Source organism: Nomia melanderi, chromosome 5, assembly GCF_051020985.1.
Source record: "Nomia melanderi isolate GNS246 chromosome 5, iyNomMela1, whole genome shotgun sequence".
NCBI classification, from domain to species: domain Eukaryota; kingdom Metazoa; phylum Arthropoda; class Insecta; order Hymenoptera; family Halictidae; genus Nomia; species Nomia melanderi.
Window position 1 is genome coordinate 3673716 of NC_135003.1, and position 20028 is coordinate 3693743.

The following is a 20028-nucleotide window of genomic DNA, read 5'->3' on the forward strand; positions in this document are numbered from 1 at the left end:
AATATTATTTGGAAGTGCACGTAGTCAAAGGATGTCAGGATAATGATTAGAAAGAAAATAAAACCACAGATAATATGAAAATAAAAGTACCTAGGAAAAGTAAGTAAATATTATTGAAATATTTGCACAATTGCAAATGATGTAAAAGTTTAAATATTTATACTTCTTTCAAAATCAAAGATGTATACTGAATAAAATTCTGAGGGAGAGTTCTTCCGAAATATGTTTTGTTTTTTTTCAATGAAATTTAAAACATTTTCAACGGATTTTACTTCAGTATTATACATACATGTAAGGTCAGCGGAATTAATTCCGCTTACGCTCTTTGCGAGAAAATATACGGATGCTTGAAATCTTTAATCCTTTGAACAGTACAAATCATACATATGTAAGTACATGTTTACGTATACCTACATACATATATCCATGTATTTACTTTTTTATCGTCTAAAGTCTATCTAGTACTTGTATATATTTGAAGTTTGTACTCATAAAAATGTAAATGAAAAGAATTTGTTATAAAAATATTAAATAGAAAAATTTTAAAAGGATATATTTTGATATATTATGCGGCTTTATCAATAACAATAATAACAAATAAAATACTAGAATTTGTATATTGAATCTTCTACAGGAATATCTATTTCAGAGGATCAACGAGTAAAGATAAAACTACAATAACTGCTCAGAAGGTTAGGTTAGAAGATAAGTTGTCTGACGAAGTGTAAATGTAGAAACTTCCAGATTTATCTTCACGTTTTCAAGTGGAAAAGTGGTAACGAGTTTACAAAGTTGAAGGCTTTAGAAACGGTTGTTCAGTTTACCCATTTTTTACGTTGTCTTAATAGGGTGACCTTTTCACCCTCCAACAATGGATGACTCGATATTGGATCATATTAAATATTTTACTATGAATAATGCATACTTGCATTAAATAAATATTGACATAATTTATAAAACATACATTTCATCAGACTTTGAAGAAAATTTCCCACTAGACCACAAATTATTTCAGATATTTAATATGAAAAAAATCAGCTGGTTAATACATGCTCTACGAAATTTGAGTTATTGGATGCAGATTTTTATGCATTTGTGGAAAATTTCGAAGTGTAAACTTGCACAGAATATACACAACAAAATGTGTGAATCATCTAAAGTGTAGTGCTTTTTGTAACATTTGTTAAGAATATCCATTTTATATCGTTTATGGTTTCTTAATTACATTCTTAACACATTTGGGACCACATAAAATTTTCTAAAATTTATACCTGAATACCTCCAGTGTCTGCTATTTAAATGTTTATGGTATTTAATTAATTAATTTAATTAAAAATTATGGTGTAGTTTACTGATATTCAACTAAAAAAATGAAAAATGACGTAAAATTGTATGACTGGTATTCAGCCAAAAGAATTAAAAATAATGTAGGACTACGTTATTGGTACTCAACTAAAAAAATTACAAACAACGTAAGACCACGTTACTGGTGTTCACCTAAAAGACTCAAATATGACGTAAAACTACGTTACTGATATTCAACTGAAGAATTTAAAATAACATAAAATAAAAATTGAATTTCCACATAAACCTACAGTCCAACTGTGAACCCAACTGCTCCGTCGTTAAGGTGTTAAGTCGTTCAAGAAACAAATCACAAAGTAATTATTGCTTTTAACCGTATTCAACCCTTGAACTGTAAAGTTTTTATCGTCGATTCTGGATAAGCGTTCCCTTACGAAAGAACTCATTCGCTTTCGCGCGAAACGGCGCAAGAACGTGGCGCACAGTGAGCTGGATGGGGAAAATAGGTGACATTTTGTTACAACTCTTCAACCATAGAAGGTATTGGGATGTAATTTGCACTGAGACTCATTAAATAGTCATTATTATCTAATGAGAATCATTATAATATATTTTATGTTTTTAAATACTTTTAATTAATTGTTTAAACAGTATTATCTTAAAAAAGTTGACTAATTATTTATTTTTTACTTCTACTGTTTCTGTGTACATGTATATTATGAAGTACTAACTCTTGAATGCAAAAAAAGTAATTGAAATAAATGTAAAATATGTTAAACACATAATACAGTGAGATATTTAAACAATATCACATAATATTCTTACCAAAACAGTTTACAAAGTATGTATAAATTACTGTTAAATCAGTATTTTCGTGCAACTTTGAACGATAAAAACTATTAAGTTGGAACGAGTTGGGAAATGATTTTTTCATAATCTTGTAAAGAAAACTATGCTGAATACATTCCAATTCGTTTGATCCTAGGATTCTTTCAAAGTGCATCACGTAGAAGTGAAGCAATTATTCTTTTGAGAAATAGTACTTTTAAAATGCCTAACTTATGATGCTCGTTACAACTACAATATTTTCTGAATTATTTTAATTTCTTCGTTTCCGAGGTTTATAGACATTTCAGAACAAAAATATATTCAGTAGTTGTATAATTCCAGGAAGTTGACTTTTTGGCAAAATGTCACCTACTTTGCCGATCCAGCCCACTGAGCGGCGGCGCGACCGGTTTTATGAGTCACCGTGTGTACATAAGCATCTCGAAACTTTAAATTGCACGCGAGTTGCTCTACGAGTTCTGTGGAACTTTATTTCAGTTCTGTTGCTGGTGGAAGCTGGATGGCTGTGTGCAGGTGTAACGTGGTTAACGCACTACTACCAATCCTGCCCGGTCGACCAAGTCAGGGATGTAATGTTAGGTAAGTGGAGGTTTTTCGCGGGAAAACTCGGCAGCTGTTCGCTCGCATTTCCGTCGTCGCGTGGCATTAAACGGCAATGACTTCCTCGGCCGGGAAATTCTTTACGGTTCTAATTATACGACCGAAACTTTCCGTTTTCCGATATACGTAATCGTGTCCGCGAATCGAACTTTCTTAATATCGAGCTCGCTGGAACTTGTTGGCCGAGAATTGAGAGATCGAGTGGAACAAATTTAAGAGACAAATTAATCGTTCTGGGTATTAGTTAATTGAATTATCTGAAATTACTTAAATCAATAATTCAATTAATGCGTTCGTTATCGACATTTCTTCCGTTGACAATTCTCTCAGCTGTAATATTTTGTTAAATATAACAAAATTTCTATATAAAATATTGAACAAATGGAACTAAAACGAATCACTGAGTCAGGATATAATGTCGTATCTTGTAACTTTAAATAATAATACCCGTAGCGTTAATTTCATTTTCTTTCTGTAAAGCAGGAATTCTCAAACTTTTTAAATTTTGTACTACATAACTAAGAATAAAAAAATATGTGAATCACCATAAAAGCATTACATCAAAGAGTAAAATATTTGAAATTTATATTATGTCATTATATTCGTAAATGAAACTTTTACATTACAATAAAATATAGTAGAGATTTATTATTGGATTTATGATTGTATAAGTCAGGTTCAAGTTCTTGTCATTAAATAAGTAATATTTTTCAACAAAAAAGTTCAAAATATTTTGTATAACAATTATACCACTAAAAATAACGTAATATGCCATTAGTGGTACATATACTACAATTTGAGAAACACTGGTGTAAAGTATAGTGTAACCGTTGCAAATACAGTCCCAAAAAAATTAATTTCTCGCGTTATAATTATGGTACGGGAAAGGTGCAAATGACACATAAAGACTACCTTCTACTAATATATAAACACTACCTATATTGGAATTTTTACAAGGTATTCTCTTAGGAGAAATGTAAACACACAAATAGACAAAGACAAAATTATAGCACACTCAAGGTTTATTTAGATTTTCTTCAATATGTCGCAAGATTTAAGGAAGTTAAAGTGGTCCAGTCAGTATTTAGTGCTTCTTGATATTGGTATCTGTCGCATTTCGTGATGGGTCGTGGTAAAAAATTGTCTGACAGTGAAATAAACGCAATTCTTATTTTAAGAAAACGGAAAGTAACGATTAGAGAAATTGCGAAAGAAATTAATCGAAGCAGAACAGCTGTATATAACGTATTAAAATATGTGGATAACTACGGTAAAAGGAAAAGCACTGAAAGGCCAGCAGCCTTATCACACATACGTTACAAAGGGAAAACGGATATTAATTTTATACAAAGAAAAATGAATAATGAAGGTTATTTGAGATTAATTAAAACGAAATTGATAAGTATGCACAATGTATTGCAGGTACAAAATTTGTGTTCCAGCAAGATAATGCTGTGAGACAAACGGCAAAAATTATTCATGAATATTTTTCAAAGGAGAAAATTTCTGTTTTGGAATGGCTGGCGTACTCCCCCAACCTCAATATAATTGAGAACTGTTGGGGATTATTATTAAAAGCTGTCTACGTAGAAGGTAGACAATTTGAAAATTTAAATGATTTAAAAATCTGTATTAAAGAGAAATGGAAAAATTTATTACAATTTTCAATTAAAATATTGTATAAATCCTTACTAAAACGAATGATAGAAGTAATTGATAACCACGAAGGTCTCACACATTATTAAACACAAGTTCAGTTATATCATTTTCATATCTGTGCATTTTAAATTTATATTATATGGAATATTTGTCAGATGTTTTATTATTTTATCTATATTCATTTGGGTATTTGTATTTTTACTAAGAGAATTCGTTGAAGAAAAGTCAATAAAAGTTATGTTTACATATTAGTAGACTGTAGTCTTTATGTATCATTTGCAACTTCCCTACGCCAAAACGTATGCTATCTTTTTCTTTGGGAGTGTATGTGACATTGATATCGAACGTGTTAAACAATTAAAAGACATTTAAAATTATTTCTTGTACAAAATAGTTGAAGTTTATATTTCTATTTATATATTTAAAGAAGCTGGGCCCCACTCATTGGGCAAATCGATGAACTCTACAAAACAAAAGTAGAGAAAAGTAATGCAATAGTTATATATTGATTTTGAAAATTTCCCATTAAATGCAAAATCAAATAATCAGTGCAGAATGTCTTTTACTTTATTATTACAGGTACAGCTTCAATTTAACAAACATGTAAAATGCATAAGATAGTATATACTTGAAGTCATTTTTATTATTATCGCAATTTTCACATGGCCTAACGACCTTTTATTATTTCGTGGTACTAAACTCAGCCTTAATGTTTATTGTAAATATCAAAAGTTAAGAACCAATGAAACGTTTTAATGATAAAATCTTAAAAAATTCATTAATCGATTTAGCCAATAAGCGGCACAACTACTATTATATCTCTGGTTGCGGTAGAAGATTTTTCCTTGCCTGAATACATAAGGAAATCATATACAGTTAAATCGTGCGTTGATAAGAAATTCAATACCACGCGAATAGAACGGAAAACGAGAAACAGCTTCGTTGGAATAAGAATGATCTGATTCTAGTGCACGTTTACACGCTGCAGGTTTAGTCGTATCGAACTGGTGCGTGCTGGCGTTCGTGATGGTGACTGTGTGGTGCACGTATGACGCGGCTGGTAGATCGTGGGTGAAAATGAAGAAATATCAGCGCAGCATGAGGGAGGCGGAATCAAGATGCGGTAAATTACATTACAACCGAAGCGGCAGCAGGAAAAGAAACTGGCGACAGAGGTAAGCGTTACGAGGATCCTTCTTTTCATTCTCGGTCTGACTTATTGCCATCCACTTCTACTTACTGAGACTTTCACTCTCATGTTCGTCACTTGCTGTCTCAATTCGAATCGCAGCTGTTCTTCTCATTACGAGTTCGAAACGAGTGGTTATCTCAGAATTGATTCATTAGTTTTTATGTTGAAACGCTTATACACGGTGTCCTATTTGAATCTATAAATGCAATTATCTCTTAAATCAGCGACTTCGAAACTGGGATGCACGAAAAGTTTAACAGAAATGTAATTTTTATAACATAACATTTATAAATTAAACAGTATGTACATGTAAATAAACTTTCATAACATAATATTAAATTTAATAACCTATTTTTTAAAGCATTAGCATGATAAATGGAATTATCATATGAAGGTTACTACTATTGACGTAATTTTTTTGCACCAACCGATGCAGCAGGTTATGTTTTTCAAAAAAATATTAACTTATCTGTGTCTAAAACTCATAAAAAATAGCATTTGAGACATTTTTTTAATACTGAATAGTTTCAGAAATAATTCCATTCATATATTAAAATGGAGCACTCTGTGTATATACAATTGGTTCTACAATATACAATTTTTTTCTTACGAATGTATGTGTGTACTATAAATATATTAAATACAAAAATATATTGCCTGGAAAGCAAAACAGTTTTACGATTGTTGTTAACAGTTATTTACAAGAACCATTGCTGTTATTGGCAACAATAATTATGCCACAATTGTTTATTTTCCTTTTAATGTTTTGTGAATAAAAGATTTAAATTAAATCGTTTGGTAATAATAATTTGTCAAACTGTATTTTTATTTAAACAGTTATTCAGGTTAGCGTATTTAAATACTTGAATAATTATATATTAAAAAATTTGTAAATTAAAATGTGGTTATATTCTAATATACTGGGAACAAAAATTTCTGTTTTTGATACTTCGTCTGACAAAAGATTAAAAGATTATGATGATGAATTTTATAGAAATTTTAATTGACTGCTGTATCTCTCGCATTGTTCATTTTATTATTTATGAGGTGTTATTGGGGTCGGCAAAAATTTCAAGCGTTATGGGTATTTCTAATTAAAATTTCTGGCGAAACGCATCAAGTAAATAGCATATCTACAGGAACGTGACACAATCGATATTAATATTGCACCTCCGGAATGCGACAGTCCATAACTAATAATTAAAGTATCCATTAAGTAATGATCTGAATATTCTCACTATAAACATCCGACATTATTTGTAGTACAAAAAAAATATGACAGAAAATATGCGATATCATTTTCAACTTGTCTCATAAAATAGGGAATAAAAAAAACATTCGAATAATTAATTTTTTACTAACTAAATAAAGATGAGAAATAGTTTATTTAAACAAAAGAAATGCATTATTGACATAAATCTATAAAGATCAAGAATAATATATTCGGATAGAAAAATCAATTATTTGAACAAAGGAGGATACATTATCGAAATAAACGAAACTTATTTATCTAATAATCTCAAATACTTATTTGAATCAATGGAAATACTATCAAGCACTGTATTTTTAACACTCTGCCGGCAATATGGACCATGGAAGGTCTGCTGAAAATCTTATTTCTTCATAACTTCACCACAATTTTTAATTTCTATTGCAAAATGAAAGGAAAATTTGGGTAAAATATCATTTGTGTGTTAAAATAGGGACTATAATAAGTATCTCAAAATATTTCCAGATTTTTACTGAACTCCTAACAATAAAAAATTAAGCCTATCCATAACAGTTGTATATTGCTATTATTAAAAGAAGAAAAAAACTCCACGTTTATTCAGAAGTATTACAATTAACCCTGTGCGGTCGAATGCCATCATAGTGGAAACTTCGAGCTTTGGTATTTAAATTCGGAAGCTGCAAATAAATAATGTAATTATTCCATTAGCGAGAGATTGATATGTAGTTTCCGTTTTTCTAGTATTCACGACTTCGATGCATAACTCAGCTTTTTCGTGAAAAATGTTTTTAAAAGTTTAACAAACTCGTCTGCTGAGGGTTAATAATAGAAAAATAATATTCAATATTGACTTAAAGAAATTAAGTGACATTTATACTTGTCAAATGCTACTTGAAATCTTCGTTATAAGCTGACACGATATTGTAGAGCAAGGGGTTAAAAACGACCACTTAAAAATAACTGAAAATTCCTTGTTCCAGAAAAGTGATACGCGCGTACCAGGATAGCTGGGACAACAGGTGCAGGGTGTTGTTCTGTTGCATGGGTAATTCTGACAGGAGTCGAGTAAGTATCCATCAGAACTGACGAAGCTACCTTTCACGTAACAACGTGATCTGGGTTTAAATTTAACGCATTCATTGACTTATCTGGTTAACTGTATAACTGGCGCCAAAATCTTTTCAGATGAATATTATCTACTGAGCATTAGTATAATAAAATAATTACTTATATATTAACACTAAAACTACCACAAGTCACAATGACTGGTTTCGAATTGTTTGTTTCGCAATTATTATCTTAAAAGCATTGAATATTTGAAATGATCTTGAAAATAAATAGTTTCACTTGAATACTATAATGAATGTTTGAAGATACTGAAAGTAATTTATTGTTAGAATTTTTATAGGGATTACACATTAATCGTATTAAATGCTCGGCAGTTCTAGTGTTAAATAATATAATTAACATACGTATCCCTATAATTGCATCCAACAAAATTGATATAAAGTTTTATCAAATAATTTTTATCAAATATAGTATCCGACAATTTTCCTTAAATCTGGTGTTAAATCTATATAAATACCGTGTTTTCTGAATTTGCTTAACCTCTTAACCTGAAATTTATTTCATAACTACACTCTCAAGAATTGCTTTGTCATTAATAATTTACTGGAATCAAATATCCATATTCATCCACATTTACGTTCACTTTAAAATGTAACAATTGGTAACAGAGACACAATATTTCATTTGAACTCATGAAAATCGAGATTTCTTTATTTCTGTTAATTTCAATTTGAGATCTTCCTCACGAGTCTAACATATTGTATATATTGGGTCTTTAATTACTACACAATAGAAACGACCTAGGCGCATAACGTTTTGAGTTTTTAATAAATTACACTTTTATTGAACACAAATCGCAATTTAACACATTCGCTACCAGTGTTGTACATTTGCAGCTTTCAATGTTTCATATTTTCTGCATCGAAGAGCAAATCACATTCACTATTTAATATTATCAATTAATATTATATTATATAATAGAGATCTTTTTCTTGGTCATTATTTATATATTCTCGAGGTGATATGTTTTACTTAATAAAATATTGTAGCCACGGAGACTTATTAAAAGAAATAGTGGGACCAAATGGGTTGCTCAAACTGCAAGACATGTAAAATATGAATGTAACATAATACCAAAGTAGTGTCCCAAACAACAAAGAAAATACAATATACTAAATATCTCGATATACATCGATTCATATACACTTGTCTACTAATCGCCTTTCACGTTAGCTCCATCAGTCACCAAGCTAAAACTGCACAGAGGCAAGGGAATTCTTCCACTTACGATGCTCAGACTGCTTCGCGTTTCGACGCATGATCGAATCGACGCCCATATTCATTTCCAATCGTTATATCTCGCTTTATCGTATTTTGTTTCATTTGCGATCTTCGTTTATGCGAATCAACCAATAACAAAAGCGGTCGAAACCAAGGCGTCAACGTCTATGGCGAGTGGACGTGCCTCTTTGCCGCCCTTGCGGCAAGTTCTCTTTGGTTCAAAACTGAAGACATCTGAAGAGACGTGGTCTGTGGACAGTAAGTACGTCTCACTTCATCGCAATCGGCCTCGCTTCCATCTTTTGTTATTGCTGCTCACCAATAGTGGCCATGCGTCGAAAGGCGAAGCAGCCCGAGCATGTGGAAGAAACCTCTTGCTCCTGTCCACTTTTAATTTGATGAGCGATAGGGCTAACGTGAGAGACGTATAGTAACAATATGGCGGTCAACACTTTCAACGATGAATTTGTCAGAAGGATAATTTCGTAATTCGCAGAACTCGTTCGCTGACATCGCGAGGTTGCTGAGCGATTTCTTCCGCGACCTTGACGTGGTGCCATCAGACGTGGTCGCCGGCCTGGTGCTGTTGAGGAAGTTCCAGAAAATCGAGCGCGAGCTGATCGTGAAGCAACGGAAAAACGACACGTACGAGTTTCTGTCCGGCGTGCCAGTTACTCCCCGCACGAAATTCCTGTCCTTGACCGAGGACGGTGATCTGGGCCATTTTCAGTCTGCCATTCATTACATGCACTTCGCTCTGGCTGCTTATGGCTGGCCCATGTTCCTCGTTAATCACTCGTCCGGCCTCTGTCAGCTGTGCGCAAGGTAACGTCGCATCGTCGTCGTTCAGGATCGCGTCCGCATGCATGCATATGTAACCATGTGCATAAGTACCGTGTGTCGTCACGGCGACACCGTTCCCATCGATTTTCACCGGTGTCTCGTGCCGTTTGCCGACAGAATGATTGACTTTCCGTCATTTGACGCGTTAACTGCCACAAGAATTTTGATTGTTTCGTATGATACTTATTCTTTCGTAGCAAAGACATACAGGGTGGACCACGAAGCGTAATCAGCTTTGATTAGTCTGCTGCTAACGGTTCGATTGGACATTTTCTTAGTTAAAATAACATGATTCAAGGAGAGCTTTAAGATGATTCTACCAAATTTTTTGTCAACCCTTTTTTTCCAGAGTTATCAAGGGGCTCTTCTCGTGAACAACACGGAGTATGTTACACTATTATTTAGTTACTTACATCATTAAATATTTTTATTCTCATCAGTCATCTTTCATGTTGCAACTGCTTTTAAGTAATTTGAACGCATCGGCTATCGGTGACCACGGTGGCAGTCAACGTGTTAATAACGACCGCCGTTACTTTCAACGCGATCCTGCTAGACGCTGAGAATATTCATGAAGCGTAATCTGTGATCTTTATTGGGATTAAGGGGTCATTCTAGTCTAATACCACTGAAAGTCGGTAACATTTATCATTTCTTTTCTTTCCGTTGTTTCTTATTTTTTTTGCAAAGAAATGGAATTATAACTTCAATTCTTTTTTGGTTTGTTCATTGCATAGTTACACTACAGCAGAGAATTTATGAGATAACTTTGAGTATGTATTTTTAGTAAATTATTTTGTACTGAATAAGGGGTGTTTCAAAAATTGCATTTCGTTATAGGTGGTAATCTTTTATTACAAACTGAATTGTGCAAAAAAAAGTAGATTTTTTATCTAAATGAGTGCTGCTAAAGTTTCTGCAATCTTTAGTAAAATATTGAAAATTAATACAACTATTTATGTTGTACATATTGAAATATTAGCTTTTTTGTGATATTTTGATGATAAAAATTTAGAATTTTTAATATAGAATTTTAATTATATAATTTAAAAAACATCAAACTTTTGAAGTAATTTAAAATGCTGAGAAAATAATTTTCGAATTCCGTTAGAAAAATTTAACCATGTATCCTTGAAGGTTCGTATTGGAAAAAATATAGAAAATCGATTTTCTGGCCACACTGACCCCTTGAGGCACTTTGTGTAACGGAATAAAAATTGAGTGATTGTTTGAAATTTGCTCTGTGGGAAACTATACGATATATTTCTTTGACATTTTGAAAACAGCTTATCGTATTTCAATGCGGATGACAACAAAAATTTTTTTCATCGCAAAAATGTATTTATCGTAGAAATAAAACTGTACGTTCTGAACGTTGGCATGCAATGTAGCGTCACTTGTATTCGTTCGAAACTAAAAATTCAAAATGTTTTTATTTTTTCATAGAATTTCGTATTTTTCCACCTATTTTTGGAGAAAACAATGCAAAGTTATGAAAAAGACATTTCTGTAGATATAAAAATGAAGAAAAAAAAATTGAATTTAAAAAAACGTGTTTAAAGTTATGATAATCAATAGAAAAAAATGTGAGTGGTTATTTATAGAATCATATGGTATTCCCATTAATTTTTCAAATTTCCTTCTAAAACGTATGAAATGTCTTAACATGTTTAAATATTATTGCACAAATAAAAAATTCGATTTATCCTGTTACACGAAATGCTTCCTTTAACCCTAAAAAGATGAAAGTAGAATTATTATTAAATATGTATTATGCATGTAATATAAAGTATGTCAAAATATTATTTATCGTCGCTTATGCCGTTAAAATTTATGTTGAAGATTTATTTACAGTTTATTAAAGCTATTACAAGCTATTCCAAATAATTTTGTTCAATCAGTACGTCTTTTTAGGATTAATAAATACATTTTAATCATAATTAATATTTTTCAATATTATTCAGCTCATCCCTTCAATCACGGGTTCATTTTCTTACTTTTCACGGATGTCAATAAATGTGCATGTAAATATCAGTGCAGCGAAATCAATTCCGCAGGTGGTTCCTGTTGATTGTTCGGAAGTGTCGATCAGTTTATTATGTGATAGGTGGCATTTAGCGCGTGGTTAACAAGGTGACCATATTAAATTTTCTAAAATAATATGTTAACGCAAGTCCACTAAACCAATTTAATAATATCATTTCAGAAGTATTATTAAACCAAAGCAGAAGTTTTTGTTTACTAAGGTTTTTTATATTAAATTTTGTAAAAAGTGTTTTGATTTTTTAGCAGAACGTTATAAAGTAATTTTAGAAAACATATATTTGATTGCTTATGACTTAAAATTTGGTTCAATTTATAGTAGACATTTGAACTTTCCATTCCATTCCAATCATATTTGTTACAAATATTTTCGTAGAGATCATGTTAACGATAAATATAAGTTTTAAATCTATCTATAAATTGGAAATTAAAATGAATTTTTTTCAATTCATAGTTTATGGTATTATTCGTGAAAAAAAATCTAAAAATAGATTTTATATTTAAAAGCCACCAAAAACATATGGAATAGTATTATTTCATATAATGCATCATATTTTTTGTTTCAATACCATTTATTATTTTTTTTCACGCTACTATTTTATTAATAATTGTTTTTATCTTGCATTAATACTCACAAATATATAGGCAATAAAAGTATATTATTTATTTTTCCTAACAATTTCCTCTGAAAATAGTAAGACCAATAAAAAGTGACTAATGTCCCGCAACGTTTTGCCAGTATACTACATATATTTCAAGTAGAAACAGTGAGTCATGGACAGACACATTAGTCAGATAAATTCAGATGCACGCGTGCTCGATAAATTTCCGTGTTCGATTTTCTCGGAAACGAAACTCTACAGATAGATGGAACGTTATGCCGTAATATTAATTGGTTTTTCTCGTGTAAAATTATTTTCATTTCACTTTTACTATGAAGAGACTGAATTTGATATGTACGATAAAGTGCCTGTGTATATTTGTGTATTTACAATTGTTTAATATTTAAATATCAGACAAAATACGCTGCAGTGATTTTATTACAGTTATGCATCATTTCTATACAAAAATTATGTAACTAATGTATACTAGTTATCCTTATAATAATTAAAAATTTCTCATTTCTGACTCGGATAATATGAGATTTTTTTATATTTTCAAAAAGAATCGTTCTAAACATCATTAAACAACTGACAAAACAAACCATCATGACTTTATAATTAAAGTAACAAAAAATATGATCACCAAATAATTAATGAATGAACACGGAAGTGTTTCCAGTTTTTCACTTTAAAACTTGCCTCCACGTCACATAACTCAACGATAATTTATCATATCACTCCATTAATTTCTTTAAAAGAAACCCTATGGAAGCATCAAAATAGTACTCACATGTACAATCAAGACATTACAAACAATTCCAGAAAAAATTAACAAAACATCTGTCTGTAGTAATAAAATTAACCCTTTGCACTCAGAAGTCACCTTCCAGTTGACATTTTAAATACAATATCGAAACCACTGCATACAAAGGGAGCAAATATTGTGTCACCCTCAACATAGGATCACGAACAATACAAAAGTAACAAAAGTAAGAAAGCACAGGCATATGATGGTCGAGATAACAGGCATAACGGCGGAAACGCAGACGCTAAGATTAATTTAGAATCCTGTACGTTGAACCCGTGATTCGAAGGTGGATAGTCGAGATGCCCGAAATGATTGGCAGCGAGGGGACTCCCCGAATTTCTCGGGGAGACGAATCGTTCGCCGGATAACGGTGCTGGAATCTTGTCCCGCAGATTACGATGCGGCTGTTTCCCGTGCGGCCGGCACCAGGACGACGCGACCGTGGTCGAGGACAATTGTTGCCAGTGCAATTACGTCGCGCTGAGGAAGATGGTCGACGTCGCCGAGGTGGAGGTCATTTACGCGACTTTCCACGTCGACGTCGGTGAGACGCCGTTCTTCGTCGCGCTCGATTTCACGAGGAAAAAGGTTTCTCCGCGTTCCTTTATCGATTCGCATGCAACCGCGCGACTCGACGGTACCGCGAACGACGACCGAGAGGAAATCCGCGCCCACAGACGAAAAGAAGTTTCAGGGACTGGAAAAGATTCGGCTTCCGAGAATAACTGTTTCGAACTCTTACACAGGGTGTCTCAATTTTGTTAGTTAACGCTAGAAGCATCATAATAATTGGTTTATTTCGCAATTATCTTAAATTCATGTTTATTTTGAAATGTAATTAATAATTATCTACAATTATCTTGGAAACGTTAAATATCCGAAATGATTTAAAAAGTAAATAGTTTCACTTGAATACTGTGATCAATATACGAAGAAATTGAAAGAATCTATTGTTACCATTTCTATAAGGATTACATATTAATCGTATTAAACGCTCGGTTGTTCTAGTGTAAAGAATTCTAACTTGGCTGTTGCAGGACGTTTCACGGTCGAACACCTCCCACCATGATATGTAGCAGTTCACTCTTTTGTTTAACTTTTGTTTAACTAAACCTGCCGCGATGGGTTAGATGACCGGTTTTAAAATATGATTTAAAATTCTGCGTTTTTCTTCGTTTGTTTAATTTCATAACAATTCCTATATTCTACGGTTAATTAGATTTTCAATTTTTGTCTTTCCTTTTGTTTCTGGTTCCGACAAGAAAAAATTATTTACCCTTATTTTATAATAAATTATTTGATTGATTACTGGTAGGAATAGGTATACACAAAGTGTTCAAACATTTAGTGTTAATATATTTGTTCGTATCATTTATAGTTTTTCAGATAATTTCGTACTTTCAATTTCGGTGTCTTTCAAAATAAAGACTATCTTTGTTTTGGACGCCACGGAGATTTCTTATGTCCACTAGGATTTTTTTACTCACAAGGAAAGTTATCGAACCTGGAAATTCAACAAATTATGAAACTTTGCGTGTAAGTAGAGTAAGTCAAGTCTAATACATTGCAACCTTTTTCGCCCGAATTGCATTTTGAAGGAACGAAACTACCTCTTGAAAAAATGTAAATTTTTCTTTCTCGTGGATTATCTGGATGACAGGTAAGAGATAGTCAAAAATAGTTTAAACAAAAAATACATTGTTCTTCCACGTCTACAAAATTGCAAAATAAAATTTTTCAAAAAGTTCAAACTTTATTTTGCAATATTGTAGAAGTGGAAGAACAGGGTGTCTTTTGTTTAAACTTTTTATCGCTCTTTTATCATTCCGGAGGTAATTCACGGAAAAGAAAAATTTGTATTTTTTCAAAGGGTGGTTTCACCCCTTCGAAGTGAAACTCGGCATGAAAAAAATTGCAATTTATTAGGCCTGACTTATTCTACTTCCACAAAGTTTCATAATTTGTTAAATTTCCGGGCTCCGTAACTTCCCTTATCAGTTTAATGAGCTCTACACGCCCTTTTATTTATAAGACATAATTTTTCAACACTCTGTATATCAATTCTAACTGAAACAGTTATGAAAACCGAAAGAATATTCATAACGGATGCGTTGGTTTTGACCCATATCAGTTTCGATTTTGGTTTTTTGAAACCAATATTGTATCAGTTTCATAGCTGTAATTTTCGATTCTGTATCGGATATGATTCGGTTCTACACTGCAGGTAACGACTGGACTGCGGATCTCTATGCAAATTAACATTTTAAAAAATATAATTACAAATATATAAATACGATAGAAATTGGTTGTTCTAAACAAACATTGTATAAATCACTTCACTTTGGATATTTTATATGTTTCTTTGCGTCATGTGCATTTCTTATATTTATACACTTCCAAACTTTCCATAAATGAATAAAAATCACTGGTTTACTAATGATCGATACAGGATCGGAAATAACAATTGTAGAACATAAAGCCTATGTAAAACGGAAAGACAAAAGTTATGAAATCAATATAGAACTGATATAATATCGGAGAGCCGAACCCGAAATCGTTACGAGTCAGAACCGATACATCCATAACCGCTGTGGATATTTTTTCGATTCTTGTAACAAGGGTTGTATGTATTTGTATGTATTTCAACCCCTTGTCCCATGATTTCTTTGATAACTGCAAACTAATAATTTACCAGAAAATAAAGAAATATACCAATTCATGTGTATTCCCCTTTGATTCAGAACATTGGAAAATAATGATAGAAAAATAGTATTTAATTTTAACCCAAAATAATTGAGTGACATTTCATTTTTGTAACTTCCATTTGAGAACTTCCTCATCAGTCTGACTCGATAGTATACAGCAAGGAGATAAGGATGCTGTCATTTTATTTTTAACTATACTAAAATTGTTAAGTAAAGAAATCAGTTCCTATTTAATCCTTGTTTCTTTTACACTATTTATATCGCTATATTTCGTGTGTACCTATTTTTACCAAGAAATAATTTGATAAAATCTATTAATTGAATCAATTTAATGAAATCTAATAAATAATTTAATATAATACAATAGAAACATGTACCGCTAAAATAATTTTATCACTTTTATGAGAAAAGTTAAAAACTCAATTGAGGAAACTGATTAAACTCAGAAAAGAATTTTTCACACCTCGATAAAAATAGTGTTAAATTACTTCGAGGAATTTTCGTTTTGCACAAGAGTCCACTCTCTACTCGTGCTAACTGTTTTATGAACCGAAACCGATATCATAAATGTTTTCACTACATGAGAAGAATGAAAAGAACGAGGGGATCGCAAAACAATTTACCATAACATCCTTCACTGGCGCTCGTTCGCGTACCGTCGATCGCACGATCGCGTTAATTGATTCCGAATCTTCGACCGCACGAAGCATCAAAGCGATTCTTGCCGTACACTTGCGCCGTATTTCGGGAATTTAATTGGGAACTAAATGGATCTCGTTAAACCGGTCGCTCTATGAATTTTTCATCGAACGCTCGATATGAAGATCATACGCGATTTCGACTTACCCGTGTGCGTGGGACTCGCGTGTCTGCATAATTGTCTAATTGGAAAAAAGTTATTTGGTGTATCAGAAAGTTTTGTGAGTTTGTTTTAACAAAAAGTAAGTTATGAAAAAGAATTAAAGAATTATTTCTAAAAAATGGAATAATTATTTAAAGAATAGCAATTTATTCGTTATTTAAAAAAGGATAATTTAACAATTACTGAAAAACGGATAATTTAATAATTATTTTATAAAAAAATAATTTATTTCTTAGCTTGAAGTACAATAACTCATTTTCTTACGTATCAAAAACATAACTAGAAACAAAAGATACCTGAAAAGGGATGAAATTCTTGAAAAAATTCCAGAAATTCGTAAGAACTGTGCAAACAGAACTTTCTGTTTAACCCAATACAACGGTGATTCTTGCTGTCAATAATTTATAAATCATATAGATATTTTTTTTTATATTTGAGTTTATTGTAAGGTGATCACATTAACAGTAAAACCATTAGTGACCACCAACATTTGGACACATTAGTTATTATTTAATAATACTTAATACATAATAACTTATTGTATATTAATATACTAGTTGTATGAATAATAATACAAGATTTTCGGAATAGACATAACTTTTACGTAAATATTGCAACTTTTGAATGGAAGATATTACCTTTAGTGGAAGAAGAATAATATAATTAGTGAAGTGATGTGTGTTGATTTTTGTGAAAATTTGGTAAAAAATTATATTAAAAATATTTTTTTTATGGAGTATGTAGTGGCAGCGTTCACTATTAGGTTCATTATCGTCTTTAAAATTTTTTTAGATTAATAACTGATAAACGTTCTTAGAGAACAGTATAATATAAAGTTCAATGGAAATGAATACAAATTTGCAATATTTTTGCATGTTTATTTTTCTCGCGATTTCTTTGCAGAAGCAGGAACTTTCATAAAAATTTACAGTTTAATATGAATATTTATTCCATTCGTATTCTATTCTTAATAAAAGCAAGAATCACTGGAGTACTGTAGACTCCCATATATTAATGTATAATGAAGTAAACATGAAATTCTTATAATATTAGGTTGATCGCGAAGGTTTGTTGCTGAATTTTACCTTCAGATTCTTCAAGCATATATTTCTTTCAAATGTTGTAATATGAGTTATAAAAATGTGATATGATGCTGCAGTAAAAACTGTTTCAGAAGAAAAAATTTTTCGATGTTATTATTTTGTAAAAGTGTCGGATGAAAAAATCTTCTGTGAGAACAACTGAAAATTTAATTTTGAGGACGAACCTCGTACCGAAAAACCAATACCGCAAATGATGTTATTCGAGAAGAATTAAAAGCAAAGAGTATTGTAACAATGGATTTACGCGGAACATTAATTAATAGGTCGTTTTCTCAACGAACCAAACTTTTCGATGAACCTAATGTTTAATTTCTTAATTAGCGAAGCATTTTCTCATTTCCCATTCTTGTTTAATCTTATAAATTGTAGTTTATCTTTTGTGTGACTGCTTGTGTTCAGAATAATCACTTCTATTCTGTTAGTTGATTTAATTTGCAATGAAAAATATAGGTAATAGCAAACACTGCTGCGACAGAATGATAGCACAGCTTCAAAGTTTCTCTTAAGTGATGTACTAGGTATTATATATTTTATTATTAACAATTAAATTCAAGTATAAATAACTATTAAAAAAAAAATTTATTAACAAATCAGTGTAAACTACAGTATATAACATATGAAGCATAATACATATATTAAATTGCAAACATAAATATTATTTTTCAACATGACACGCATCAAAGTCTGTAAAAAAGTACTTTAATCAGAAAAATATGAAAATTTAAAGATGGCCAGCATTATTAGAAGCTTGAATATCATTGATAATTATTAGCACAATTCGCAAGATCTATTACTTGCCAAGGGAAGGGTACTGAAAAACTAAAGACTCATAAACCGAAAATTTGTTAAAAAATGATTAATATTTCTGTTAGGATATTCAGTATAAATTAAATAAATTAAAAGCGAATCTATATCATAATAAAATAATATTTTTCTATGCTTGTTAAATATTGGACAAGCAATATGTATTATTTATGCATTAATTTCCAAATATTCTCCAATCTAAATAATTTCCAATTAATTAATAATTAAATTCCTTAAATTAATCAATTTACATTATTTTGTTTTTCTTACTAAACACTACAAATACCGAAAGCAATACAATCTGTCGCTTTCAAAATTAAAAAAAATATTTACACGGTGTGCTATATTTCGTCGCAGACTCCATTAAAAATTCTTTATTAATTTGAATATTAACCTATTGATTCTATATTAATTTGATGAAACAATAGTTTCATCAAAAACAGATTATTAAATTTCACGTGAGCGGTCTTGAACACGGCAGTCCTTACACTCTTCAATGAGCAGAGTTCTTCTTCGATTATTAAAACCAGTCAGACGAGAAAATTAACCCGCCTAATAACGCACTTCCTAACGATCGCTTTCACTCCGAACTAGAGCGAGCTTAAGCTGGAATGTTTAATTACCAATCTCGTGTTCCCTCTCCGGTCTGGTTTTTAAGGTGGTCGTGAGTATACGAGGCACCCTTAGCATGAAGGACGTGCTAACGGATCTGAACGCAGAGGGTGAAGTGTTACCATTGTCACCGCCAAGGGAGGATTGGCTGGGTCACAAGGGGATGGTTCAAGCCGCCGAATATATCCGTAAAAAGCTGCTCGAGGAAGGAATCATATCCCGCGCTTTGGCCAAGGTACCGTTTTCCACGAGTCGTTGCATTCGTTTAACCAGTTAATTGCGTTTGACAAATGTACACGTCATCTTAAAGCTTGAAATTATACTAATTCTTTATTTTTCCAGGTAAACATGTCATTCTTCTTCGTTTCGCTTTGGTTTTTCATTAAAATATCATTTTTTGATTTTATTGTGCGCAAAACAAAAGATTTTTCAAAATAAATACCACAGTTAACAGATTAACA

General features: G+C 31.5%; 1 protein-coding gene across 10 annotated transcripts in view; it reads left to right on the plus strand.

The window, feature by feature from the left end:
- inaE (inactivation no afterpotential E) overlaps positions 1-20028 on the plus strand; it is a 173405-nt gene that overhangs the window by 126408 nt on the left and 26969 nt on the right. For all 10 annotated transcript variants that reach the window (XM_076367687.1, XM_076367685.1, XM_076367686.1 and 7 more), the window contains 6 exons: positions 2632-2733; positions 5402-5588; positions 7817-7901; positions 9682-10010; positions 13874-14069; positions 19614-19802. In XM_076367687.1, the coding sequence (XP_076223802.1) occupies positions 2632-2733; positions 5402-5588; positions 7817-7901; positions 9682-10010; positions 13874-14069; positions 19614-19802 (1088 nt within the window). The remainder of the gene's footprint in view (positions 1-2631; positions 2734-5401; positions 5589-7816; positions 7902-9681; positions 10011-13873; positions 14070-19613; positions 19803-20028) is intronic.